This window comes from Melozone crissalis, unplaced genomic scaffold, assembly GCF_028551555.1.
Source record: "Melozone crissalis strain CALT ecotype California unplaced genomic scaffold, PUWL_Pcris_2 ptg000013l_1, whole genome shotgun sequence".
In the NCBI taxonomy this organism is placed as follows: Eukaryota; Metazoa; Chordata; class Aves; order Passeriformes; family Passerellidae; genus Melozone; species Melozone crissalis.
Window position 1 is genome coordinate 36,083,918 of NW_026535791.1, and position 27,552 is coordinate 36,111,469.

At 35.6% G+C, this 27,552-nt stretch overlaps 1 protein-coding gene across 10 annotated transcripts in view; it reads right to left on the reverse strand.

The window, feature by feature from the left end:
- DOCK9 (dedicator of cytokinesis 9) overlaps positions 1-27,552 on the reverse strand; it is a 96,027-nt gene that overhangs the window by 49,396 nt on the left and 19,079 nt on the right. For all 10 annotated transcript variants that reach the window (XM_054272180.1, XM_054272178.1, XM_054272175.1 and 7 more), the window contains exons 2-13: positions 26,580-26,696; positions 18,860-18,949; positions 17,051-17,133; positions 15,887-15,956; positions 11,789-11,884; positions 11,013-11,147; positions 7,310-7,484; positions 6,030-6,097; positions 2,125-2,199; positions 1,891-2,031; positions 1,327-1,527; positions 1,077-1,199 (exon numbers count right to left, since the gene is read on the reverse strand). In XM_054272180.1, coding sequence (XP_054128155.1) covers positions 1,077-1,199; positions 1,327-1,527; positions 1,891-2,031; positions 2,125-2,199; positions 6,030-6,097; positions 7,310-7,484; positions 11,013-11,147; positions 11,789-11,884; positions 15,887-15,956; positions 17,051-17,133; positions 18,860-18,949; positions 26,580-26,696 — 1,374 coding nt within the window. The remainder of the gene's footprint in view (positions 1-1,076; positions 1,200-1,326; positions 1,528-1,890; positions 2,032-2,124; positions 2,200-6,029; positions 6,098-7,309; positions 7,485-11,012; positions 11,148-11,788; positions 11,885-15,886; positions 15,957-17,050; positions 17,134-18,859; positions 18,950-26,579; positions 26,697-27,552) is intronic.

Sequence of the window (27,552 nt, forward strand, 5' to 3'; positions counted from 1 at the left end):
AGGCCCAAGCACACCAAAATCACCCACACTCAGCTCAGGCTTTATTTTAACTCAGAAACAGTCAACATCAAAACCAGACTCCTAAAATACAAAGCTACTGTTTTTCCAACAATAGCTGGGGGGAAAAAAATAACTCACACAATCCTGGAAAAACAAATCAGTAGGCTGATCTATATTAAGACCAAGTGAAAAATACATGGTTTTTTACATGCAGCTCAGCAAGCATCAAATTTGTAGGAAAGAACACTGTTGCCCTGAAGAGACTGAAAGTTAACTGTTTCTTCTTAGCTGAAAACAGGCAGAATGTCAACAGCAGCTGACACTGCCTACAAAAACACTTTTATCACTTTTTCTTGTATGCTGGTCTGGCTATTTAAGCATAACTGTAAATCAGAAACATTGAACCACTGCTCCTTCACTGACAAACAAGAAGTAGCAACTAACAAACTTTTTGTAGCTTTGTTTCAGAGAACATCAAAATATTGTGCCATCCTAGATTCCTGGAAACTTAAGATGTTCCAGTAGATAATTTCCAGAAGTGATTTGAGTGATTCCAGAAGTGATTTATCAAATCTGCAAAGAATTTTATACATAAAACCAGAAGCTTAACGATCTCAATTGTTCTGGAGGAAAAAACCAGCAAGAGTGCAGATAAAGTTACAGTAAGCTATTCTTACCAAAAAGTAAGACAACAAAACATCAACTGTGTTACACTAAGTAAGATGCATTAACTAAGGAAGACACAGTTATGATCTGTATTTAACATTTCACTGTTCAACAATTTTCAACTCAACTTTCACACTGAAGTCCAATATTCTTTTGTCAAAACAGTTTACTTAAAGGCATTCTAAAAATTACATTGTCACAATTATAAAAAGTGAAATAAATGTTTCCAATAAAATGTTCCTTTATCTAGAATGTAATAATAGTTACATGAAATAATTACAACTTACTAAATCAAATTATCCAGTTACATGAATTTACCATAAAACAACTAAGATTTTGATTTGTATTAATTTGAAATCAATCTGGTTTGCCTCAGCATTTTTTTCATGCCACAGAAGAAAATAACATACCTTTGATGAATCTGAACTTTTCATGTATGGCTCAGCACAATGTGTAATACTTCCCTGTAACACCTTTTCTATTCTAGCCACAAGGAAAATGTCTGTATGAGGACATGTGACTGAGAATATACCCTAGAGACAAAACAAGAGATAAATAAAGAAGGAAAATGCACATTTTACATTACATAATAGAAAGCAAATGAAATCATGCAGGAAAATTGCATCCAAAATCCTACTAGCTCAGGTTCCTAGCTCTTACCTGCTTTGGATATTGCAAGACAGTTTCATGAATGTCCTGAATTCTGTGTAAGCTGTCACCACTGCCATTCATCATTTGTTGAGATGCACTGGACAGCATGTGCCTTACTGAGGCGTGGTTCAAATCAACGTGGAAATCTGCTGAAATCTTCCTGTTGTTTTTAATATCAAATAGTGACAGTGTGACAAAGAAAGGTTCTACCTAGACATTAAAAAAAATTAAAAATCAACTGTCAGTGCTGGCATCTACATCACTGTAAAAATGTGTATGAAAAAAAGATAAGTAATATTGTCATGAACACACATGGCCATCACCCTATGTATTACTGACAACATGTAAAAGACACTGAAAGAAAAATTTTTTTCTCTCAACCACCCAACAAAAATATTAGCAGCAAAGTTAATTTATGTAGGATTTAGGCCTTCATTGTGATTTAAAAGAGCAAAAATCCCCATAATAGAAATTTCTCAATGACAATGAATCCCTGTCATTAAGGATAGTGCCAACTAAACATCAGAAAATTTATTTCCAAATTAACAGAAAGTAATTAGATTAATTATTTACATTTGTTGTTGGTCCTTCTTCATTTTCTGCAACGCAGCTTTGCAAATTAAAAGATAAATCATTACACCTTACAAGAATTTTTTTTCCAAATTTCTCTTCAAATGGCTTCACTTCTGGTTCAATACTAGAAAAGTCAAGTTTCTATAAAAAGAGAAAAGAAAAAGTAAGGTACATTTGCTTTCATCTCAAAAGGATCAACATAAAATACCCCTGCTTCCTTGTAAGAAATCTAACCTGTGCATCTGGATCCAAGGCAAAAAGTTTAACTCTGCTTTCAGTTTTCAGCTTGATTTCTGCTTCTCTGGTGCTCTGTTCAAAATAAGAAAATAGGTCTTGATATCACACCATTAAAGTGAGCTTTTTTCATGCTTTTTTCTGTGATGTTCAAAGCTCCACACATTTTTGATTCGTGCATTCATTTCTCCCTTGCTGAGCTTTGTACCTCCTGAGTTTACACTGATCAAACATGACTAAGCACAAAGTGAGAGCCTCTTCTCCTAATGCTTCTTTCCAGCCTGGAAGTACAAAACCTTACATCAGCAACATATAACCCTCCATGCTCGTGAGAAGTACACTTCAGTGTTATTTATATATCTGCCTTCTCAAACAATAACTTCCATAATCCTATTTTATTTAAATAAAAACACATACTATGACTGCAGGTTAAAGATCAGAGCTATCCTGAGACTATAAGATTGCTGAGGAAACAACAGATCACCTAAATTAAGAAACACCATCATAGCTTGCTTTCTTTTTTCTTTTTGTTGGTTGCTTTTTTTTAGACTTTTTTTGAGCTCTACAGCCAAAGAAGTGGTTTTCCTGTGGGCAGCTGGAGAAAACCCAAAAACTTCCAAAAGATAAACCCCTCACATTTAAAAGTTACTTTGCAGAGTTCACTGGGATTTGTGGACATCTATCTTTAAACAGTAAAACAAAAGTGAAAGGGAACAAAATAGAATGTGAAGACTGATGGTATACATAGGTTACCTTTGTTTGAAAAAGGAATTATTTAAAGAGCATTCTATGATTTTTAAAGTCACAGGACATGACAAATGAACAGATGCATGTACCAAAATTACCCATGCAGGAGAAATGCCATTCTTAAAGTAGCAGCTGGCTAAACAAGGATACAAAACATTACATTACAGGCAGGTGTTCTTTTTGGATCAGCCTGTATGGGTTAAAAGAAATTACAACCCAAAATGCTCATCACTGGCCATCAGCAGGAAGTGATCTACTGTCTACATCTGCTTTGCTGGAGACTGAAGCAACTTCTACTGTGTCTCAAGAGAAAGAAAAAACAAAACAAAACAAAAGAACAATCTCTAAGAGCTCATAACCACATTTTTAGGTTGATAACAGGAATTTAAAAAAATAATTTGGCTTAGAGGATGTATTACAGAAGAGAAAATTCTGAGGTGCTATTTTGAATATAAATGCTCCAATGGTTTTCATTTACTTTACTTTGCTAACTTCAACACAAAAAGAAGAAAAGAGGAGAGTCGCTGTGAAAGAGACGACCCAGCAGAGTACTGGCAGAATTAGCTTGTTGAACAACTGGTAAAATTAGGAAATACAGGAAATATGAAAAAGTTTAAGGATGGCAAGAAAGTTCTGTGCATGTTTTGCAAAGGTAAAATTTAGTGGCAAGAACTAAGGAGGAAGATTGCCCAGCCATAGGAGCCAGACAGAAATTGCTTCAGCTAAAGCATCTTGAATAGTTTTAGATTCTTTAGTGTTTTGTGCAGGAAGACCAGATGATTATATGCATTTTTGACTGACAGAACAGGGGCAGTTGTCAGAACTCAAGAATTGAAAATGCATGAACCTGTTACCTGTTACCATGAACCCTGTCTACAGCACATCAGTGGCTCTGTCATTTTATTTCCTCATCTGTAAAACTGAGACAGTATTTTCCCACCTCAAGGTATTCTGGGACCAATAATGGTGAAGGAAGTGCTTGGGCACATTGATCATGACAGTCACAGCTACTTCAGAGGTCTAATTTATTTTAAGATTAATAAATGCAACAAAAACAAACAACCCCAACCGACCACACAAAAAAAAATCTACTACAAAACCCCTTCATTCACTTCTGGTAGTTAAATTTCAGATAAATGGAACATGAAATAGGTAGGAAAGACAGACTGAGAGAGATGTGTGTGCATCTATGCACTGAAGTGCAAAGTACAATCTTATTTAGTTCATGTTATGAACTAACAGCTATTGATAGAAAAATGAAGGCTTGGAGATGTATGTACTCACAAGGGTTAAACCCTTCCCAGGAAATCTGGTTTTTCCCCTACTGTCAGGTGCACTACAATCACCCCTGAAGGAATTTCTCTCTCCTCATAAGGATATGAGGTCAGCTATTGTGAAATTTTCCTCCTAGAACTAACAAAAATAATAGAGCAGCTATAAACTCTTCTCAAAGAAAGCCCAATACCCTGCAAGGCTTCCACTGGGGAGAAAAGAACCAAATCCAAACAACAGCTGAAAAGACAAGGCAAGATAGAATAAAGGACAAAAAATCCTCCAAACAACACCGTTTATACATAACAATCAAGTTAAGACACAAAGAGTAATGAAAATGGGCAGAGTTTTCTCTGTAATTTTCCTCAGGAAAAAAAAGACTAGGAAAATACATTAGAGGAAATTATTTTGAAAGGCAGTGTTTAGGAAAGGTGAATTAGAAGGGAAGGGGAAATTTTAAAAAATTGAAGGAAATAGAAATGTAAATACGTTATAACAATGGAATAAATAATAATAATAAAACATGGAGTGCTTAAAGAACTGAGCAAAAATAATATTCTAGAAAATAACGAGCTTTAAGAGCTGAATGCTTCTGATCCAAAAGTTATGGAAATTGGAGTACCAAAACTATATGCAGCCCTGAAGTAAAGTCCCCTCTGTAAGGAATATGGACCATTAGCATTATAATAACTGACTGGGAAAAAAGAAAAATCTTCCACAGAATAAGAGCATCTAATTTCATATTTAATTCTGAAACAAATTTTCATGGCCTCATGCAAATATGCTGTTTGATACTTGCAGCTCTTCCTAGGAAGCTTTGATTATATGCACCACAATCCAAATTAACTTCCAATTACAGCCATAGCTGGAGCTAGATTATCACATAAGAGCTTTTTGTGTGCATGTGCTAAATTGATTACAAAGCAGTAACAGAAAGAATTAAGTCAGCCAACCAATTTGGGTGGTAAAAGCTTGTTAATGTATTCTGACTGGATCCTTTGATATGTTAGCTACTGAAGTAAATAGAGTTTGGTTTGCTTATTCTCAGTTCATAAGCTGCACTACTTTCAGGAAGAGTTACTAGGTCAGACAGATCCTCAGGAAAAAAAGGGAGAGCATTCCAGAGAATGGTCAAGCAGAAAAGTTTCAATACTCCAGGCTGTACCACACAGAAGAAAGAGTAAGGAAGTCACAGAAAGGAGTTTGGATTCTGCAGCTTCAATAAAAAAGGTCACCAGTTAAAGTTCTTGGGTGATTTAACAAAAATTTCTTCTTTACAAAATTCACAAAACAAACTGCAACACAGAATTCACTGATTTAAATAAAAGTCTGCAAATGGGCTGAGAAAGAGTTACTGTTATTTTCTATTTGGTTCCATTTTATTTCATGCTTGTTTATATCACACTTCACTAAGAAAAAAATGGAAAAGCAAGAACCATGGCAACACAGGAAACATCCATGGACCTGCCAGTTCATTATAAACACAAACATCTTAAAATACATTCACTTCATCACTGCTATTAAGCTGCCCTGGATTTTTAAGTCTAAAAATAAAACTTGACTTTAGTATAGCTAGATTTCTATAGAAACACTTTAACACTTACCTGAATGCAATAAACCAACACAAAATAGAATGAATTAATAAAATAAGACATGCTGAATTTAAACAGCATATTAAGATTTATATAGGAAACTTCAAGACAATATCTTGTTTCCTTCCAAAAGCAGAAAATAATGAAGCTCAATAACCACACCTCATAAAAGAGCTCCTAAGCTTTCCAAGCACCACAAGCTACAAGCCAATGCCTTACCTCTACTGAAAGTTCATGTGGCTAACTTATGTTTAATACTTTATATCCCAAGTTGACATTTACAATATATATTACCTTGGCAATTTCAGGATAGTAGTTATCAAAACTACTTGATGAGCTTTCCAGTTTGCTTTGTTCATCATCTGAAATTATAAAACTCATTTTAAAATAAATATAAAAATTCCAACGTGCTCACAAAACTCCACAGCAAAAGAATTTCATCCTTTTTAATCTCCTGCCCCCTCAAAAATGACAATCATTAGCATAAATAGGTTGTGGACAACTACATCATTTTGATGCAGCGATTCTTGAAAGTTGAAACTAGTTACAAACAGAAGCAGATACTTAGTGCACAAACCTACATTACTCTTTCCACAATGCATTGTAACTTGATTTCAAAACAAGTTCCCTCTGTTCATTAGGTTCCCAGCTCTACTCACCAACAGTTACTGGATTTACAAAGCAGCCATTCAGTCAGCTATAAACATCTTGCAGTGCTAAGGTCAACTAAGGACCACAGACTAAAATGTCTTTCCCAGAGCAAGATGCTTCTCCTTTTCAGATCTGCTTTTGTTGCAAACATCACACTAAATTCTGACAGTCTTTGAAGACTGTGATATCTCATTTTAAACTCTAATGATCCCTTTTGGTACTTTGCACTCTCTATAAAAAACCATCCTTCTGTAATATCCTCCAGGCTCTTTTGGATATGCATACAGTTGGGTTCACACCAGTTTCTCCCCCCATCCACCCTCAAGAGGAAAAGTGAAGGAGAGGACATTCAGATTTTCCTTTTGTCACTGAAATACTGGTGCCATACACTGCATTCCTTACGGATACCTGCCTGATCCATTCTTAAAGGGCTCCAACAGAAAGGATTCTACACCCAAGCAGTCTATTTCAATACTTGCAGGAAATATCTGTGGTCAAGGGAATTATATTTAAATTCAAGCCCCACACTGTAACCACCATTTCTACCTACAGTGACCACAGAACAGATTATTTCATTTTCAGCAGCATTTTACACATTCCAAAACAAGTCCATCCTAAGTTTTTTTTCTTCCTCAAGCTGCCTCAGTCCTGGTTCTACGTTGTGGGTTCTACTTTTCTAGACTTATTCAATCTCAGAATTATCTTGTGGACTTGACTCAACTGGAATCAATACAGAACTATACTGTTTTAATGCCCAAAAGGTTAAAATGCTCATCAGTTGAAGTGGACAGTAAAAATGCCTGCAATTTTTATGCCCAAAGAAAACAAACAAAAAAATTTTGCCACATGAAAGCCCTTGTTTCCAAAATGCATGTAAGGAGACATGGTCACATAACATCAGCCTTGCTGGAAACCCTGCTTACCTTCGTGGGACTCGCCATTTCTTTTTTCTTGCATTGCAGCCTCAAAGTTAAGCTGAAGGATTTTGTTCAGAGTATTTATCCACTCTTCCATTTCAAGTTCACTGTCTGCAGCTAAAAGGAAACTACTCTTGTCTTGCATCTTGAGCTCAAATGCGAAACGTCTGACTTTATTGTTCTATAAGAAAATAAAAGACCTGTGTAGCACTTCACATGCTGTCTAACCACTATCAAAGGAAGTTACACATATTTCAGATATGCTATACAAAAATACAGTTTGATATTTTGAAAAAATGTGTCGTAATGACACTTTTTGCTCTCTGACATTTGACCCTTTGAAGTTATCCACAGCACTGCAACAAGTGCAAGTAGGAAGGAGAACAGCCTGTATTCCAGTTTCCAGTCATCATTCTGCTTGCAATCATTTTATAAAAACAAAAAAGATCCCATTTCCAAATCTTTATGTACTTCAGATCACCTAGAAATGAAGCCAATTAAGGGCTACTGAAAAAACAAAAGAAAACAAAAAGCATGAAAGACTATTATATTTGAGTGACAATTGTTTGCAGACTGGGATTTTACACTGGAGGTAAAATTATAACCAACATAACCCCAATACTGTTAGTCATATAGATATACATAAAGTTGTGAATCAGTTCCTCTTTTTTTCCTCAACCATTTCTGTCATCCTTCTCCACACAATTTAAACCAGGGTTTCAAATGCTACTTAGCCTGACTCATGTTTCTGGGAATGAATTCAGAAGTCTTAAATGAAAATTCTATATTATCATCAATTTAGTTTTACAAATTGATAATGCACTAGAAAAACACTAAAATAAACAGTAAGGCAGACTTAATGGTTGGGAGATTTTTTGTTTAAGTTAAATTAAATGCCAAATTACATACTAGTTTCATTGTATCTCTGATTCTTCAATTAACTACTTGTTGACAAAACAGTCAGCTTTCTACCAAAGCTGAGTTTCTGTCAAGTGTACAAACGAAAGTGTAGCTCTAAGGCAATCTTACCAGTTGAAGTCAGTGCTGAAATAAATGAAAAACTCTGAGAAAAGTAACCTCTATGTTTGACAGTATAAAAGCTTGACACAGGCAGTAGATGTCACAGATCTCAGATTTCACAAAACACTGAATTAGAGCAACCATACCTACACATGTGGCTGAATGTGTGAATAGATACACTGCATATATTATGTGCTCCACATCTCTGATCAGAAAAGTCTCTATAGAATTTAGTATTAAAACAAAAACCCCAACAAAACAAAACCAAATATGAAAACACCAAACAGAATTCCAAGAATTCCAGTTTCTTCACTAAAGTTTGGGGAAAAAAGAAATCCACCCAAAACAAATACCCCAACCAAATAAAAACCCTGCTATTGCACAAATTTAGCATTCCTCTTGATACAAGTTCTGATGAAGCAGCATATTCTGGTCTAACTTCATGTCTGTAAGTGAAGTTAGTATTTTTCTCTCAGGCATCTACAGTCTTTGAAAAAGTAAGTAAGCAAATGCACTGAATGAACTCAGACCAGGGGAGTGTTATAGCAATGCAGTAGGAACTAATCTCCCCTCACTGAAAAGACTGACTCTGAAACAAGTAGTCTCATTCCAAGAACAAAATCTTGTAAGCATAACTACCTGAGAAAAACCATTTCTATGAATTCCACATCAGACTACTTCAAAGTAAGATGGCTGGGTCTTTTTTTCCTTTGTTTTCCTCTTCTGTTAAATGGAAGTGCAATTTCTACTGTGTAGATACCACTTTTTTCCCATATGAGTTTTTAAATGCTAATTCAACACCAACAGTAAAACAATAAGGTTTGCCAGAAAGGATACAGGACATAATATAAGACAATAAAACTACATGTCTGAAATTGGGACAATATTTGATAGTTTAAATCTACTTTTTTTACTTGCTCCTCACCAAAAATTCAAGTGAAGAAAAGAGTTATTTCCAAACCCCTTTATTCTAGCCACTGAATAACTACTTGGCTTCTTGGAAGTGAGCACTAACTGGTTTTGACTTTGCACATGATGCTAATTCATAACTAGTCTCAAATTTTTACACGCAGTTTTGAAGACCAGGTACCAAGATGATCATTGAGGGTACTGTACAATACAGTACAGCACTAGAGACTTAGCCAACTATAAATTTTAAAGCATCCAAAGTACACTTTTACTTAGAGATGACTGTATCAGCCCTACTTGCAGAAGAACAAAAGAAACAGTAATATGTTGTTTGTTTTAAAAAGCAAGCTTCTGGCAGAGTCTGAGGAAACTTGAGGTTAATTGGATTGAACTACCAGAACAGAAAGTATGGAACAGCATGAAAGCATGTGTGAGGAAAAGAGATTTTCAGGTTTTAAATCCCATAATGAGAGAACAGTTAGAGGTTAGAAGGGGCCTCTGGTCATCATTTCATCCAACACTCCCTCCTCAAGCACAGCAATTAGAGCCATTTAGCACAAGATCTTGGCCAGGGAGCTTTTGAACATCTCCAAGGATGGAGACTCCAAACCTCTCTGGGCAACCTGTGCCAGTGCTCAGTCACCCCCACAGTGAAAAAGTGTCCCCTAATGTTCAGAGGGATCCTCCAGTGGTTCAGGTTGTGCCCATTGCCTCCAGCCCTGTCACTGGGCAGCACTGAGCAGAGCCTGGCTCTGTCCTCTTTGCACCCTCCATCCGTATTTGTATTTATTGATGAGACCTATTGACTGGTTTAGCAACCACTTTTGTGTTTGTTGGCTTGTTTTAAAAACACAAATTAAATTCACTTCAGTGGAGCTGGCCAGAATTCTATCTCTAAGGCAAAATAATTCCTGCAAAATTATACATATAACTTGCAATATGATAAAATTTATTACAGTTATAAGATTTTCATAGAAGTTACCTATTAAATGTGTATCCAGAAGACAATATTACAATATTTGGGGGGAAAAAATCCTCTGTAAAGCTGGTTTATGTCTTTGTGTAAATCTCCAAACAACTTTATGTTACAAAAATATTATTTAACCACGATATTTTTATTAAACTTTGCCTATTTCTTTATTTTTTGTACAAGTTAAAAAAAACCCCAAGAGCCATGGGGTTTTTCCAGGTATGCTGTGCCTAACAGAACAGTTACATGCTGTACTATAAATACATAACAGAATCACAAAAAAAATGAAAAACAATCTTTTCTTTGGCACTTGCTACTGACAAACATTTTACCAAAGCCCTTAACTTTTCAAAATAAAGAAAAGCACAAAAAAGTAACACTAGAAAGGTCAAACGAAAGCATCTGGAAGGGTGTTTGAATTCAATACAGCTCCCGCAACAAAAATCCCACACAAGAAGCTATGAAAAACATTTTACAGCTCATGCAAGCACAAAATCTAACTGAAATAAACTTCAATTTTATGCTGTCATTACTTTGCCAACTTTGGGGTTCTTTGTGCACTTGCCTTAGAATTTGGTTTGCTAAATACTTGACATCAACCAGTAATTCATGTTCTTTTCAGAAAGATTTCAAAAATTCAGTCTCCTGCCCTTTGAAATCTTGTTCACTGCTTTGGCAAGATGCAGCCTGTCTACTTGTTTCTCTGCATAATAGGTACTTATCTACATTCAACAACACCAATCTATATTTTAAATAAAATTTCACTTGCTAATAAATATCAAATTAATTGGCAAGCAGGAGAATAATTACCTGAACCACTCCCATGCATGAATCTAGAAATATTGATCCTTTAGGTTCTTTTGATATTTTTTCATCTTTATAGAAATTGAGATTATAGGATCCATCACCAAGCTGGATTAAGTGGAAAAATCTTCTTTTAAATGACTAGTGAAAAGAAAGGAGGGAAGAACAGTGACAACAAGTATCAATTAGCTTCACATTGTATACTCAAAAGTGCTATTTACATAGTAGGTAAGAGAAAAAAAGTTTTTATTTATAGATAACATAATCAGTATCTGCAGAAAAGAAAACAGAAACTATTAATTAAAATAAGTAAGTTATGATATCTGCAGCAGGACTGTACAATACCATTTGACAGTATTTTTGACCTATTGAAAGGTATTTAAAACTGACTCTATAAGAGGCATATTAAAAATTATAGTTTATATAAAATACAAACAAATAAACTCCCATCAATATTACACAGTCCCTTTTCCACTAAAATCACACAAGGGTAGAGTTAGGAAAATTTTTCTCACGTACTAGATTTTTCATAGCTTTTTTTTTCTGATTTATATAAGATAAAAGCAAGGTTTCAGATACATGAAGTACATACAAGCTTCCCTCTTTCTTTTAATAAGAATTTTTTTAGAACTAAACTGTGGTAGATAGTTTTTCTGTTGTAATCTTAAGGTATTCCTTATTGTGAGTTTAACCACATACCACAGATTGACCTCTCCAAGGCCCAGGGATATCGAATATCAGTGCTCAGGTTTTTGTTACATGTAAGATATTCTTAAACTTACTCTCATTGTCACACTGATTGCACTGTTCATGTTGCCTTTGTACAGCCATCCTTGTTTTGTTATTCCACCCTTCTGAGACCCAAGAGATGCTGCATCCTGGAGATGAAGAAAGGAATACAGGAAGAAAGAAAAAAAGAAGAAAAAAGAAAAGGTAAATGTTTGCATCACAGTCCATGTAGTATTTATCAATAATTTCAGAAGTAATTTTAGAAGTTGGAATAACTATGGTCATAACATAATGATAATAATGTACCATGAGTCCCTGCTGAAATTCTATGGCTTTTCCATTATTTTATTTAAAGACCTGGCATGAGATTGACCTCATCTAACTTTTACTATGTAATGTGGCCACTTCTCCAGGCTTTATCTACAGCCAACAGGATGATCCAGCCTATAGATAGCTACATGTTAGTCAAGACAAATCCCAATGAAACAGGGGAATGAGCAAACAGTCAAAACTTAAAACATTTGCTTACATTTACCTTGTAACCTTTTCCACAGAGTGCAAGAACTTTCACCAATTTCTATTGCCAAAAAGAACAATGCAAACACATGCTTATCCAAAACTTCAATCAACATTTTCAAACCATTTTGCTTTACATACAGTACTTCAAAGAGACTACTTTCTTAAGAAGTTAGAGAGAATTAATTCTTGAATTGGGTCTGCCCTTTTACAGATCAGAATCAAAGCTTTGCAGAGAGAACAAGACTGAACTTGGCAGTGATGGCAAGTTCACAAACAGCAGATCCAATGCAAGCATCACACATCACACCCACAGCCTGTACCCCACATCCATCTGCCAGGGGAGGGAACTGAATGACTGCATCTAAAACCTTAGGATGTTAACAACTACCAAAATGCAGCCCTTTGCAATCAAAACAGATCAAAAAGACAGATTTATAACTGCCACAGAATAAATATTAAATCACCAGTTCCAAGTAATCTTTTAGAGTACTAAGAAGCTGGTGTTACCATGGTTCCCAGTTGGTACAGGCAATTTTGAAACAAAACTACTAATGAATTAGACATGTAGGAGGATTTTCATCCATATAAAGGAGAAATACTCCTGGTAATTTTTTTTTACTGAAATATTCAGAATTAGCTGAGCATTCAGCTGAAAACAAAATCACAAAACATCCTTGAGTACCTCAAGTATTTTTCTAATTCCTTTTTTTGGCTGTTAAAGAAAACATGCAACAAAACCTGATTATATAAGGGGCAGAGAGTCACTAGTTCAACAACTGAACATTAAACCAAATCTTGGAATAACATTAATTTGTTTCTGGAACTGAATCAAGGAACATTCTGTAAAATGTTACTAGGTAATTTATTTACAGATTATTTAGTCTGTCTAGCTTGCATATTCGTAAGCATATGCACATGTGAACTTCAAAAAACTGTGAACAGAAGGCAAAAGATGCATCAATCTGACCTTTTAAAATTTACTGTCAGCTTGGGACTATTGAAGTTAGGCCCAGTAAAGATGACATGGTCATCAACTATCAGAGCATCTGATATAATGGCCCAAAGGCATAGACCAGAAATACTCAGTAAATTTTCATGTGCCCCAAAGAGTCTCACTGTCCAAGCAACACAGTTATCATTTTTCTATATTTTCGAGTCATTAGCCTCCACTGCTCTTCTATTAGCTAATAATTATTTTTCTTATACAAGAATAAAGATACAGACACAACTTAAAACACTGGGTTTCCAAATATGACTCTATATGACTTTTCACCTCCCCTGGCATGAGTTATCCCCAAGGAAAGGGTGGGTTTAAATCACCTTTACAAGTGTAAGGCCATGAATACATGATGAGTTATTGTCAAAACCTGGCACAAAACAGCGAATGCTTTTCTGTAATTGCACAAACCATGCATAGGGTCACCTCAAATTACTAAAATTCATTGATTACCTGAGTTAACAAAAACTAAGATTTTAGCTCTATTAAGACTCCAGTTCCCAGTCTCTGAGGTGCACATTTCCCAATTCTGTTGAGCTGCATGCTGTTCTCTAGCAATAGAACTGAGCGTCATTTGGGCCTCTCTAGTTACAGCATTTCTTCTGTCAGGCAGAATTCCTGCCTGGAGAGCCAAAAAGCTACTGAATCTTTCCAGCTGCCCATCTGTTCATACAAAGGAACCCAGGACCCAGTTGTTAACACACCACTCTCACACTGAAAACATGCTTCCTGTTTCCAACCGGTAAGGTAATTTCCTCACTTTTATCATTGCTGCTGCACACTGTGCTGCACTTTTTAAAGTGATCTTTCCCACAAACTTGGCTCCAAAGTTTACTTCAACAGCAACTGTTTCAACAAAAACAATCCTGTATCTTGATCCCATACCAGATTGAAAAATTCCATTTGCAAACATCAACCTGATGGGTTGATAGCCTGAATTAATTTTGCAAAGGTAATTTTCTCCTTTTTAATGATGTGGGATTAAACTAATATTTATCTGATTTTCCTGCAATTTTTAATCACTTTTAGCTTTTTGTTTTCTATGATTCTCTTAATAAATCAGCTTTCTTCAAACACAAACAAAAGCAAAACAAAAGGACCAAACAACTTTCAATCTAAGGTTTGCATCTGTGCTTTTTGGCATAGAAAGAAATTCATGTCTGAAACAAACACCTCTGGCATTAAGTCTTCCCTTGATGAAAGAATTTATGTCCCCCCACTCTATTGTACCACTAACTTCCCTTTTCCTCCCAGCATGTCCTTTTCTTGTGTTTATTTTCTACATTCCTCAAAGAGCAGCAGAGCTCTCCTCTAGTGACTGTACTTCTGAAAGAGACACCCTGTTCCTGCCTGTTCTTGCAGGACACAGGCTCTCCTCTCTACCTACATTTCCTAATGAAACACATACTACCTGCTAATAGCCAAATTATAGTTTTTCAATGTTTAACTAACTCAACCCATAATGTATTTCCTGGTAAGAATTATAGTAAATTATACATCCATTTAATTTTTTAGTGTTTAACTCACCGTTTTCTAATACACTTCTGTTGTCAGAAATATTATCACAGCAAATAATGCTAAGTCTTTTAAATGTCAGTATAATAGTAATCATAATTATTCCCATCCTACAAATAGGAGGTTTTGGATATAGATGCATAAAGTCATTTGTCCAAATATCACAGTGCAGATTAATAGCAGTGCTGGATAAATATCAGCCTGGGACTCTCTGCTTGGGAATCTATCTACTCAGATGAATTCCCCAAACAACTTCTTCACATTTAATCCTTTCATTTCATATGCAGCAGTTCTGAGCAATTCTGAGGAATTTAGAAGCAAAGTAATTGCCAAGAGGTAAAAAAAAAAAAACCAAAAAAGAAAAATTATTTTATTTTCATTCTTGTTTGAGATGGAAGAGTTCAAGTAACTGTAAGAAAAGGTAACAGTGGCATTTAAAAACATGTTTTGGAACAGGGTGTGGTAAAAAATAAATAAATCACAAAAATAACAGAGGCAGTTGCTGAAAAAAAAAGTCTTTGGCATTCTAAATATACTTGAAAATTGCTCGATGCTATACATCTCTCCTTTCCCTAAGCCAACAACACCAGAGAACATATCTAGGAGTTTTAGTCAATTTTTAAAGCCTTTGTTTCCATGACAGCTCCTCAAGTCTTATCCTGTGCTCATACTTGTGATGAATTGATTTTAGCTCACGCTGTATGCTATACTGTCATGCATGCTGAAGTGTGTGTGCTGTTGCTGTGCTGGAACAGATTCACCTATGATTTTATTCAATTCCATGATTAAACTGCAGGAAACACTTCCCTCTGGGAACCTGCCTACATAGACACAGTATAAAACAGATTTTATGACAGCTGAAGGATTATATGTCACCAAGTACTAAAACTTCAATTTTATTATCTGTCAAAACTTTTTCTGGCTCACCTGACAGATCTGCAGAGAACAAGGTTATTTGAAAGGAGACAAGAAAAATAACTGATTTGTTTCCCAATAAGGTGGTTCAAGCTAATCTCTGTTTTCATGTACTGACATCAACACTTAACCAAACTCACAACCTCTACACACCCAACATTCTTTAATGAAAACAAGAGAAAGTAAGGAATTGCTATTATCTCACCTCATCTTTATCTGCTTCTTCATCCACTTCATATAAATGAACAGGAAGCTTGTCTGGCTTTGTCCCTTTACTACAAGAGAAAGAAAAAGCTTCTGAAGTACTAGGAACTTTGTGATTAGTTACATATTTTATTGATGCAAAAATTTAGATGTTCTTTTCCTACTTAAGAGGAAAAAGCACAAGAATGACTAGGTAAAAGCATGTATTTTTCATTAATTCTACTTCTTAGAAAGCAATTTTCCTCATTTGTACATCTGGCAGCCATGTCCTTTTTGTTCTGCTTGTTACTGTGCTAAAGTGTAACTGAAGAGAACAGATGCCTTCTCATTCATTGCACTCCTAATATCTCATCAGTAAGAATTCATGCCTGCAACCACTGGCTCCTTGCAGGACAATGCACTTTTTAAAATTCCTACTGTGGTTTCTGTTCAGGGCAAGTGAAAACCAGGTCCTGCCTTGTACAAAACCTGCGAGAAGATCAGAACTCTCCAGAGGGCAAGGCAACTATTTCTTAGCTGATAGATGCAGGAGAGCAATCAGGGAAGACATAGATCGTCCAGAGCTGGGGTATTCAGGGTATTTAGCTACTCTTAGACATTCTGAATTAAGGTTCTAATCTCTATACTTTTCCTACAAAATTTTGAAAAAGTGGGAAAACATTTCTCTAGCAGATGGTTTAGAAAGTTTGTAACAGATGTCGGCTAGGCTTGTACTTTGAATCATCCTTGTGAAAACCTGCTCCAACCATCTCAGTTAAGTTCTATTCCCCAAGCTCCTAAAGGAAGTTCCAAAAGCTGCCTTTGAAACAATGAAAACAGGATATTACCATTTTAGGTTCATCTAAACATTAGCCTGTTTTAGTTATCATACTTAAAGTCACATTGTCAATGATACAATGTCTTGTTTTCACTTACCTGTTAACAAGGCAATGTTATGACAGTACCTTCCCAGGAAATGGTTTAGCATGATATTACAATTCAAGTTCATCAATTCCATCCAACAAGTCTTTATCATCTCTACTGACCATTAAACATGGATATAGAATATTTCAGTTTAGATATTATACATCTCATACTTCTCAAATAAATAAGTCTATATTAAATGCAAAATTCCTCCACAATTTCAATTTATCATACTACTAAACAGACTAAGTAACATACTTACTTTGGAAGCTGTCGAAACTCTCCTGAGTAATCTTCATATCTATAGTTAACAATATGCCAGTCTGAATTGTAGGTTTTGATGCACTGTTTAAATGAAAACCAAGTATCAATATTAACTGGAAGGGGATTAAAGGCATTCAATAGACACAGGACAAGAAAATCTCTTAAGATATGTCTGTTTATGAACTATTATGGTTACATATCAATCTCTGAAAATTCTGTACACTTCCTTTCTTTTGCAATAGTCTAATGCAATATAGGTTTTTGGAGCAAGTTATATGTTTCAATGGAATTCTATGATCCATGCTAGACATGTATTTAATAAAACCAGAAAATGATGAATGCACTCAGCATCTGTATTAACCATCTTCAGTTGTCCAGAAAGTTAAACCAGCATTTTGCTGAAGCTGAAAACATGGCCAAGTCTTTAGAAAACTCAGCTGAAGCTGAAAACATGACTGAGCCCAAAGACAGCTCAGCACAAAAACAGACACCTTATTAAAATAGAATGTTCAATTGTGCACATAGTGATACAGAAAGCCAAAAACATATTTTCCTGAATTTATACTTCCAGTGCAATTAAATTAATACTTAAATTTAGACTGCATGCTTACAGTGGTTGAAAAGCAATTATGTCATTAAGTTCTGATCTAGATCACAGGAAATACCATTTTACTCCACCCATATTGTTACAACATAAAAGTACTGATTTATCTTGGCTTTGAACAAAGTAACATAAAACTGACAAAATCTGTTGACAGAAACCATTCCATACAAAATTTTATGTAACACAATAAACCTACACATACACAAACACAGCATCCAATAAATCGTAAATATTTTCTTTGTATTTCAAAACACAAGTTTAATACTTGCCAAGCAATTGTTTCAGCAGAAACTCATTAAACTCTATGAATTACCTCTAACACTCCTCCCTCCTCTTGTCTATCCTCTTCAAATTTATCTCAGAAATGTTTAGGTTAGGTATTAAGGGTATTTATCAGTGTGGATGAAACACTTTGATGTACATTCAGCTACGTGGACTCCTTCAGTTTTATTAGAGTTACAACAGACATTTACTTGCTTCAGCTTAAAATATCAGCTTAAAACATATCAGTAGAAAACACACACAAAAAAAAAGAAAAACAATTGAACCTTTAATTCATTAAAGGCCTCAACAAGACAATAAATGAAGAACAGCCTCACAAAACCAAAGGAATGCCAACCTAAGCAAACAGTTCTGAGAAACTTTAGGGTTGAGGATACTTTTTCTACATATAGCATACAAGTTGAACAGTCATAATGAATTTTGGCCTCCACAAGTGTTACAGTTCTGGATACTGTTGTATCTTGTACAGTTCTGTTCCAGCAATCTGTACAAGATCACTTGAAACAAAGTAAGAATGGCTAGTGTGAGAGACTTTATCAGAAAAAACAAGTCCCAGTGATTCATTCCAGATTTATTGTAGATCCAATATTATGCATTGAAATCACCCACGTTCATCTGGAAAAGCCAAAAGCATAATGAAGTGGAGGAGAACCATCTGCAAAAGCCAATGACGCAAACAAAAGAATTAAAGTCTGTCCTGTAAAACTTCTTTTCCAGCCACCAATGGAAAAAACTACTGGGGTTTAATACTAGGTTTTCCTGGAAATTTTGCTTTGAAATAATTGACAAGCAGCAATAAATATTTAGTTCTTTTTCCAGGGCTTATTTTTCTGTTTGTTTTAAATGGCAAATGAACGAGAAGAAAAACAAGTCAGGTATAATATTGTTATTGCACACAGTCACATGCAACTGCAGTATTACCTCAGTTACAAACAGGCTCTGAGCTTCTTTCTCTGCATTTTCAGGAACTGTTGACCGAATGTATCGACTCTGCCGCTGCAATAATGCTGTCTGATAAACAACAAAAGCCGTTAATGAAAATTGCAATTAAAGGGGAGATGACACACTATGGCCACACTCAGTTACACCACTACAATGAAGAAAAGCTCAGTAGAAAACATCCTATGAATATGATGTTTCAGAATAGTGAGAATTTGCTTTCATTCAAGCAACATGTTCCTTCTTTCACAACAAGAGCAAGATTGGAATCAGTGAGGAATAGATGCCATAGGACAGTTTTTTCCACTACATTGTCAACATGGGGAACACAATACTTGAAAAAAATAATTCCACCATGACAACATAACTTAAACATGCTGAAGACAGACATTAAGGTAGTGTAATTACTACACATAAAAACTATTATTCAAGGAAGGTAAGAAAACCACATCAAAATAAAAGAATAATTCAACTGCAGATCTCAAGTGATAAAAAATGAGACTAGCACTGTTTAACTGCAGGTTTAGAGAGAAGGTGTGGGTCACTGAAGTATATACATACTTCAGCCTACCAAATCAGAACTTATTCCTATCCTATGTCAGAACTCAGAGAGGCACAGGAAGGCTGCCAGAGAGCAGGAAATATCTCTGTGACCATGAAATTCTGCTTCTCAGACCTGTGCTGAAGTAAGCCTTAGGATACTTTACATTTGTAAAGTGAAAAAGATGAAAACTTAACAAAATCTTCTGTACCACAAATGAAAATAACCACAGAGCTATAGAAGTTTTTTGCACTATGTGGAAAGGAATCTCATAGCTTAGGCCATCAAAGGTGAGCAACAGAGTTTTACACAGTCAGGGCCTGGAAGGGGATTGTGGTCCCTCACCTGTTAGTTACAGGACTCCACACATCCAGGAAGGATCAGATAAAAATGTGACAAGAAAAATCTCCCCATGTTATATCGAAAAACAAAGGGTGCATAAGTACATTAGCTTAACTTATCTCTGTTGAGAGTCTGATCCATAAGGTGATTGATTATCTTGGTCATTACCAAAGGCTCACTCCATTAACTGGGGAGGGTATTTAAGTAAGAACATTCAATTACAGTCAAGATTGAAAGGGAAAAAAAATCCCATAGTCATGGTCAATTCATTCATCTAGTCTAGAGCACTAAAAGTGACAGTGCTGATTTCTTGGGTGGGAGAGGTGGGAAGATATTAAAAACAAACACCACAAACCCCAAAATATTTCATGGGACCAATAAACCTGGCAAACTACAGTTAAAAGACAAAAAACCAAATTGCAAGAAGATACGCATTTATATGCTAACAGCTTTTAAAAATGGAGTTTTCTTAATTCTAGAAATATCTTCAAATCATATTAAGTATTCATTTTCACAAGCTATGGAAATAAAAACTTCTATTAAGAATAGAAACTTCCTTAAGACCAGAATTTCTAGATACTATTCCAATGAAATAGTCTGATATTTGATGAGAAATTATTTATACTTTGTATAATGTATAAATATTACATGCAGTATTTATATATATTCTACAAGCATACAGTTATATTGTGCTTTCCTAAAAAAATATTATTTTAAGAAAAAACAGAGACTGAGGTGGTATCTTACCAGGCACTTTTCACGGGAAACTCATGAACTCATCAATCAAATTAACACTGTAGCATAATTTAGTAAAATTGAAGTTGCTGAACATACTTTTAAAATGTCTGCTGCAGTTACCCTGCTAGACAACTATCAATACAATACTAAGGGCTTTTCTTCTAGTTGTTCTCATATAATAAGATTTTTATCTTAATACTGCCTCAATATCAGTGACAAACCAGAAGAATCTGACTTGTCAATTTGTTCATATTAGTAATTGTCTTAATGCATTTGTCTCCTTCTCAGCACATCCATCAGCTGCAGTAGTGCATCAAAGAGCCAGGAAATGCAATGAGTGAGGTACTGTGATTTAGAGCAAACTCCTAAAAATAATTACTTAAGCAGCACCACAATATTCTAAAAGAAAGCATGCACATAAATACACATTATATTCCAAAAGAAAAATTAGAGAAGGAAGGATTGTTTTCTCAACAAACTCTCTTCACAACTACATTGGCTGAACTGTTCTGTAGAAATGAAACTTTTCAACTCTCTGGGTTTGAGTGATCATTTGATTTATGGTAGCCTCAGGAACCATAAAGTGTTTGTCTCATGCTCTCAAAGAAAATTAAAAAACCCTTTCAATTAGTCTGCTGTCAAAACTAAGGAAGGCCACTTCTAACACGAGCCAGGACTCACACGCACTCACTGAGGCACACACTTAACAGACTTGTACTGACACAACTTCCTGACTGAGTCCCAGGGATTTAGGGTATGTTGAGGTCTCAGAAAAGAGAACAGCAGCAAGAACATTTCCCCAAGTCAACCAAAGAGTCCTCACTACCCAAAACCTGATGGAATGTGGATAGTGAACGTGTCCACAAGGAGAGCAGACTGCAATGGATGCTCTTTCTGCCCCAAGGTTGTGTTTGCCAGTGAGACTGTTACCACAGAGGCTCATGCTCCAGATGCAGAGACAGAAACTGTTCTAAAAGACTCAATGGAAAAGATGGCAAGCTGTGAGATCCTGGCCTTAAAATAACCATGTGTCAGAAGTGACTTCACCTTTGCATGGGAAGTGTCAAATCCTTTGTATGGGAGGTGTCAGAACCTGTATTATAAACTAATTTCCAAACTAAATTGATTTAGAACAGTTGGCTAAAGACTTAAGGAAAAACACCAAAGAGATTTGAATGGGAAAAAGTAACAGAGAAATTACTTGGAATATTTTAAAATTAGTTATTTGAGGAGTTTAACTTGTGCTGTCTAAAATAAGGACATTACTTGGATTTTTTTTTTTTGCTTTTCCTCTACTGAAGATGTGCCTTCTCATAGAATGACCTGGATTTAGTTTTACTTCTGCAAAGTTGGCACAAGATCTATTTTCAGAAGTACTTAACTGGCATTAAATAAAAGCTGAGAGCTTTAAGTGAAAGTGTGTTAAATCCAAATGGCTCACACCCAGAAATAACAAAGGTGAAATGTTGTCTAAGCTAAACCACCAAGCTGCCTTCAAAATTACACTGTGATAACTTTGCAAAGACAAATTTAATAAGGGTAGGAATGCACCCACATTTTATTTGCTACAAGCAAATTTAGCCTGAATTTGCATCATTTTACAGGACAAAGGGGAATGGATTCAAACTGAAAGAAAGCAGTTTGGATGAGATATTAGGATAAAGTTCTTTACTGTGAGGGTGGTGAGGTACTGGAACAGGCTGCCCAGAGAAGCTGTGGATGCTCCATCCCTGGAGATGTTCAAGGCCAGGTTGGACAAGGGTCTGAGCAACCTGTTCTAGCAGAAGGTGTTCTTGCCCATGCCAGGGAGTTAGAACCAGATGATCTTTAAGGTTGCTTCCCACCCAAATCCTTCTATGGTTTTATGATTTCCTTTAAAAATTGAGGTAGTATGCAAAACTTATGCATTTTGAAAGGAAAAAAAGCACAGTATTTAGATAAAGGGTGACTTATTGCCAAGTACACACTAGTACTGTTTGGGTTAAGGTTTCTTTACTCACTGTGCAATTAAGATAAACATCACCAGTTTTGCAGTCCTTGAGCATACAGCTTTAACATGACAACCACCACCATGGAGGTGGCCTGCTTTAAACTAATGCTATTTTGTTATGAAGTCATTTCATTATTGAGCAAATTACTGAAATTCAGGTGAGAAATTTACAAGCAGCCATGAAGAGGCAAAAGCTTGGATACAAGAGTATCCAATGCATAATTTACTGTTACAAAGGAGATGGCTGCTCCCACTAAGATGATAGAAGAGGGATAGCCTTGAAAATCTGGCAGCATTGTTGTGACTGGGAGAAGCAAGAACATTAATAGAGATGTTCCAACAAGTGGCAGAAAAGTGGTTCTACCATCATAACTAACAAACATTTTGTATGGGCAACAAAATGAAAAAGAGGATAAAAATGCAGCTAAAAATAAACAGACTGCAAAGCATGAACAAAATTTAGACACCTCACTTACTAAGAATGAAAGCAAATTCAGGGATGCCAAGAGCAAAACATGTCTCCAACCACAACATGTCTGCCCCTATAAATTTGTTGAGAACAAGGTAGGGAGTAACCTGATAAGTGAATTCAGTGCAGAAAACTCAGAGCTTGAGCTTGTGAAAAGCAGCTGAAACAATCTTCAAGTGGTACATTTAAAAAGACCCAATATATGGAGATGAAGTTGCTGATTAAGAGCTCTTCTGGTAACTACAGAAAAGCAAATCTTGCTATTATTTAGATATAATAGCATGAAGGAAAAAAAAACTTGAAAGAAAAAACATTACAAGCCAACTTTTTGGATTTGAAGCTCTGCACAAAGCAGAACAGAAATCATGTTCTTATGAAAAGTAAATGAACTGCTATCAAACATATATAAAAAGAGAGAAAACAGGTTTCATAACCTCAGCTAACAACATTTGGGACAACAGCAAATGCAGTTAAGTGGAAATCTGGACAGATTCCGGTAACCAGATAGCTGGCTGAGGAACAATCCTTCAAACTTTATGAGTTTTCCAAGACTGGAGCATTTTCTGAGCATTTTGAGCATCCATGCTCAAATGTTTCTTTGGTAGTGATTTGAGCTTAGAGCTGCTTCTGACAGCATGTTTAGAGAACAGTTGTACCTGACAGAAAAAGAGCTATTTTCCCCCTTTGTGTTGTTTTTTCCCCCCTTCTCTCACTAGACAATTTTAATCTGAGGAAGAGAAAAAGAGAGGAAGAGAAGAAAGCTATATGTGATCCCAAAAAAGCCAGTTGCTGTGCTTTTTCACTTCTGATATGGACTAAAACTTAATATGGGTGTTCCTTTAATACAAGCTTCTCACCCCTAATAAATTAACTTTCAGTTATCTAACTGCATTACCTGAAAAAATCCAAATCAAGCACAAATATTTCTTTCCTATTTCTCTGTAAGTAATTTAAACTTTAACATAAATTCAATGGTGGTATCATCAATGGTGCTGTTTTGAAAACATGCATCTTTTTCTGTAATCTTCCAAAAATTCTGAAAGTGATATCTAGTACTGCAAGCTTTGTATTTCCCATGCCATTTAAGTGCTAGTTTTAGGGCCATGCTGAACAAAATAGCCTTACTTTTAATGTTATTATAAATTAACACTGCTGAGCTTCCTTTCCAGGCAAGGGTTTTTACATTGTAATCAATTTAACCTAAGTGTGAGGAAGAACTTTGCAAAGATAAAAACTGAATGCTCTGAAAGGAAATAGCTTGAACGGGTTTCTAGACAATGGCAGGCATTTCCACCTATAAACAGTCCTAAGTGTGTTTACAGATAGTTCCAAATGCTCTAGTTCACTATTTAAAATCTTTCTTGAAGGGCATGAAGACAGTATCAAACATTTGAGCCATGGCTTACCCAAGAGCTGCTCATACACTGAGTGACAGTCACAAGTTAAGATAGAGGAATTAAAAAATACATGTGAAGCTGAATGGTAAATACAGAAAATATGCCTTAATTTTTTTTTTTTTAATTATTCAAATGATACTGGCAACTATGTAATGACTAGTGATTTCAAACCTGTAAATATGGCTATGGAAAACTGAACAGGGTTAAAAGGTTTAGCTTTCAAATAAAAATAATAAGTACTTAAGAGTTTTCTGTTCTCTGACTTGGAAATATTTGCTTAATATATTGAGTGACAGATTTAAATGTTTTGTGTTGTTGAAAACAAGCTAGATAGATCAAAGTAGTGCAGAAGAGTCATGTGTACAACAAAAATATTTGGAGTTAGTTTGTGCCAGCAAGTCTTTGAAAGAAATAAAAGTTTGATAATACAGTTTGATAGCACAAACCTGTCTTCATGTAAATCACATATAAAATGAGACTCTACCAAAACTGGGGAAACCCAGAAAACTTGTTCAGATATTATACTCATGAGGGATAAAGAAACAGGAAAACTGACTATATTCCAAAACTGTGACTACTTGAAGGAAATCTTCTGATGTAACACACACTTCAATGCCTGCCTTGATAAAAATCTGACCACAGAATCCAAACAAAGGATGACCAAACCAATACCATTTATGACAAAATTCATTCATTCCTTTTGAAGGATGAGACTGAGCTATGGACTAGCTTCATTCATACAGGCCTGAGGATAAGAACTGCAGGAGGTCACTAGAAATAGCAGTAAAACACTTCAGCCATAGCCCCAGACTGCTCAGACAAAATGCCTGAGGATATTCTTGATGGCTTTGTTTCCTCTCCATTGATAATTCAGAGCTGCTCACCGGAATGACCCTGGTAAGTGAAGCAGTCAATCAGATAAGGGCACACTTAGCAGAAGTAGCCTGGATTACTTTTCATCTGTGATACTGAAGAGGCACCCTGCAGAAGGGGATTTTGGTGGTGTAGCCCACTCATGTTTTTCAGTCCCAAAGCCAACACCAGGTGTAGGGTATCATACTGAGAGATTCCATATTCGAAACTTCTCTCAGTACAACATCCTTTTCAAGAAGTTTTACTCCTATAAACTTCCATGTGGGGCTGGGAACACATGAAGCCCAAACTCCCCTCTAAATAACTGTAGCTTCCCAAAACTAAAAAAATTTAGCTGAGAGTGGGAAGACTGCAAGTAGAGTTATTTGTGTCAGAATCAGAGAAAAAGAAGTCCCCAGACTGTATTAAAAAGAGAGTCCAGCTGCATTCAGGTAAACACTCTATTAGGCCAGAGAAAATTAATTACAAATTCAAGATGTAATTTATAGGATTTTAGATGTCCTTCAGTAGAAATATACCAACTCATCATCAGCTTTCCCCACATTAAACAAACTTAGCTTCAACTACTTGGTTAAATAAAATTAATTTACAGATTGTTCAGATGTCTGTATACTTTTCAAATAGACATTTTGATTACAGGTATGGGCATGTGGACAAGAGACTTTCTTCACTATTTACTCCAACCCCAGTGTCTAAGATGCTTGGTAGTTATCCTAACAAGATCTGCAAGAAGATTTTTTAAGAAGTGTACTGAAATAAACTATTCATTTCTATAAACATCATCATTAAAAAAATATAACAATATTATCCCAAAGCTTGGTTCAGTCTGGCTTAATCAAGTCAGAAACTCTGTTACATAAGGGGTATTTTGCTAGAACACAGTTTTGGCTGGGATGATGCAGCTTAGAGTAGCAGACTGCATTTGAAGAGGTTCATGTCTTTCACTATTAAGAATGGGGGGGAAAAATCAATTTAAAAATTAAAGAAAGCTGATTTTTTTTTAACCAGTCATCACATCATTTCCTACATTGGAAAGGGAGGAGGAAGATCTACAAGTGACTGATCATTTACTTTAAAAGGCAGCAAAATTGTTGAGTTGCAATAAGTAGATCTTATGGTCAGACAAGGAAATTGTGTTATTTCTTCTGTACCCAAAAGAGTTAATCAAGCAGGGTAATGGGACCCACAGCAAAGATTTTGTGCACATTTTTGGAGCTAAAGAGAGCTAAGAAACAAAAAAATAGGAAGGTATCACCTCATGACTCCTACTACTAAAAACCTGTGGTAAAAAATGAAACCAACCCCAAACAAACAAAAAATCCCCACAACAAAACCAGGGTGGATTAAATTACCTGGAAGTCATCATAAGGGAACAGTAGCATCTCACGTAGAGGATCATTCAAAATCTGTGTTTTCCTCTGAACAATGACATTTTCATAGTCTATCGGTTCTATAAGTTTTGGCTTTGCCTACAGGAAAAAAAAAATCGAAATAAATTCAGGTATATTGAGGGAAAATTACAATTATTGACTTATTCTAGAAGTTACTCTTTAAAAGATTGGTGGGATTATATTGCATCTATATCAAAAACATACAGTATTCAAAATGCAGACTTTGTCATGTTACACCATATGGGGAAGTGCAAGTGACAATTAGAGACAAGCATGCTGATTGCCTCAGAACTATTTCACAAAATCCAGTAAGCCAGAGCTTATTAACATAATCACATATGATTCTCACTGCAAAAAAAAAATTATAAAAAAATTACTGGTCTCTTATGTTGATTGTTGCCTTTGCTTGATACAGCCCAGAAAGCTCTGATTTGGGTTTAAGAGGAATGAAAACAACCTTGGCTCAAAGACTGAGCTGTATTTTAATTCAGCAGTAACCTGCAGCAGGGGCAGGCTAATTGACATTCCTCCTTCTTTCTATTTTTTTTCAAAATTCCCATAGGCCATCTACTTCCCTCCTAATTGCACATGTAGCTTTCCTCAGTAACTGTGCATTGATTCCACATTAAAACCTCTTTCCACAAATGAGGCATTACAGCTGCCCCTGCACAATCAGACAGAGAAAAACCTTCACCCTGCCAAGCATTCTGTTAAGTGGTCAGATGGCAAAGCAGGTTTAGACAGAGCTCTGAACAAGGAAGCTCTGCCTTGGAGTGTGCAAACTAATGCAAAGATGGGGTTACAATCCAGCTTGAACTAAAATTCAGCATCACAGTAACAGACAGAAAATTAAATTTTTTTTTCAAGCAACAACTACAAGAGACTTTACAAATTATACTTTCTCAAGATCAGTGGTACTGATTTATAGGCAAGG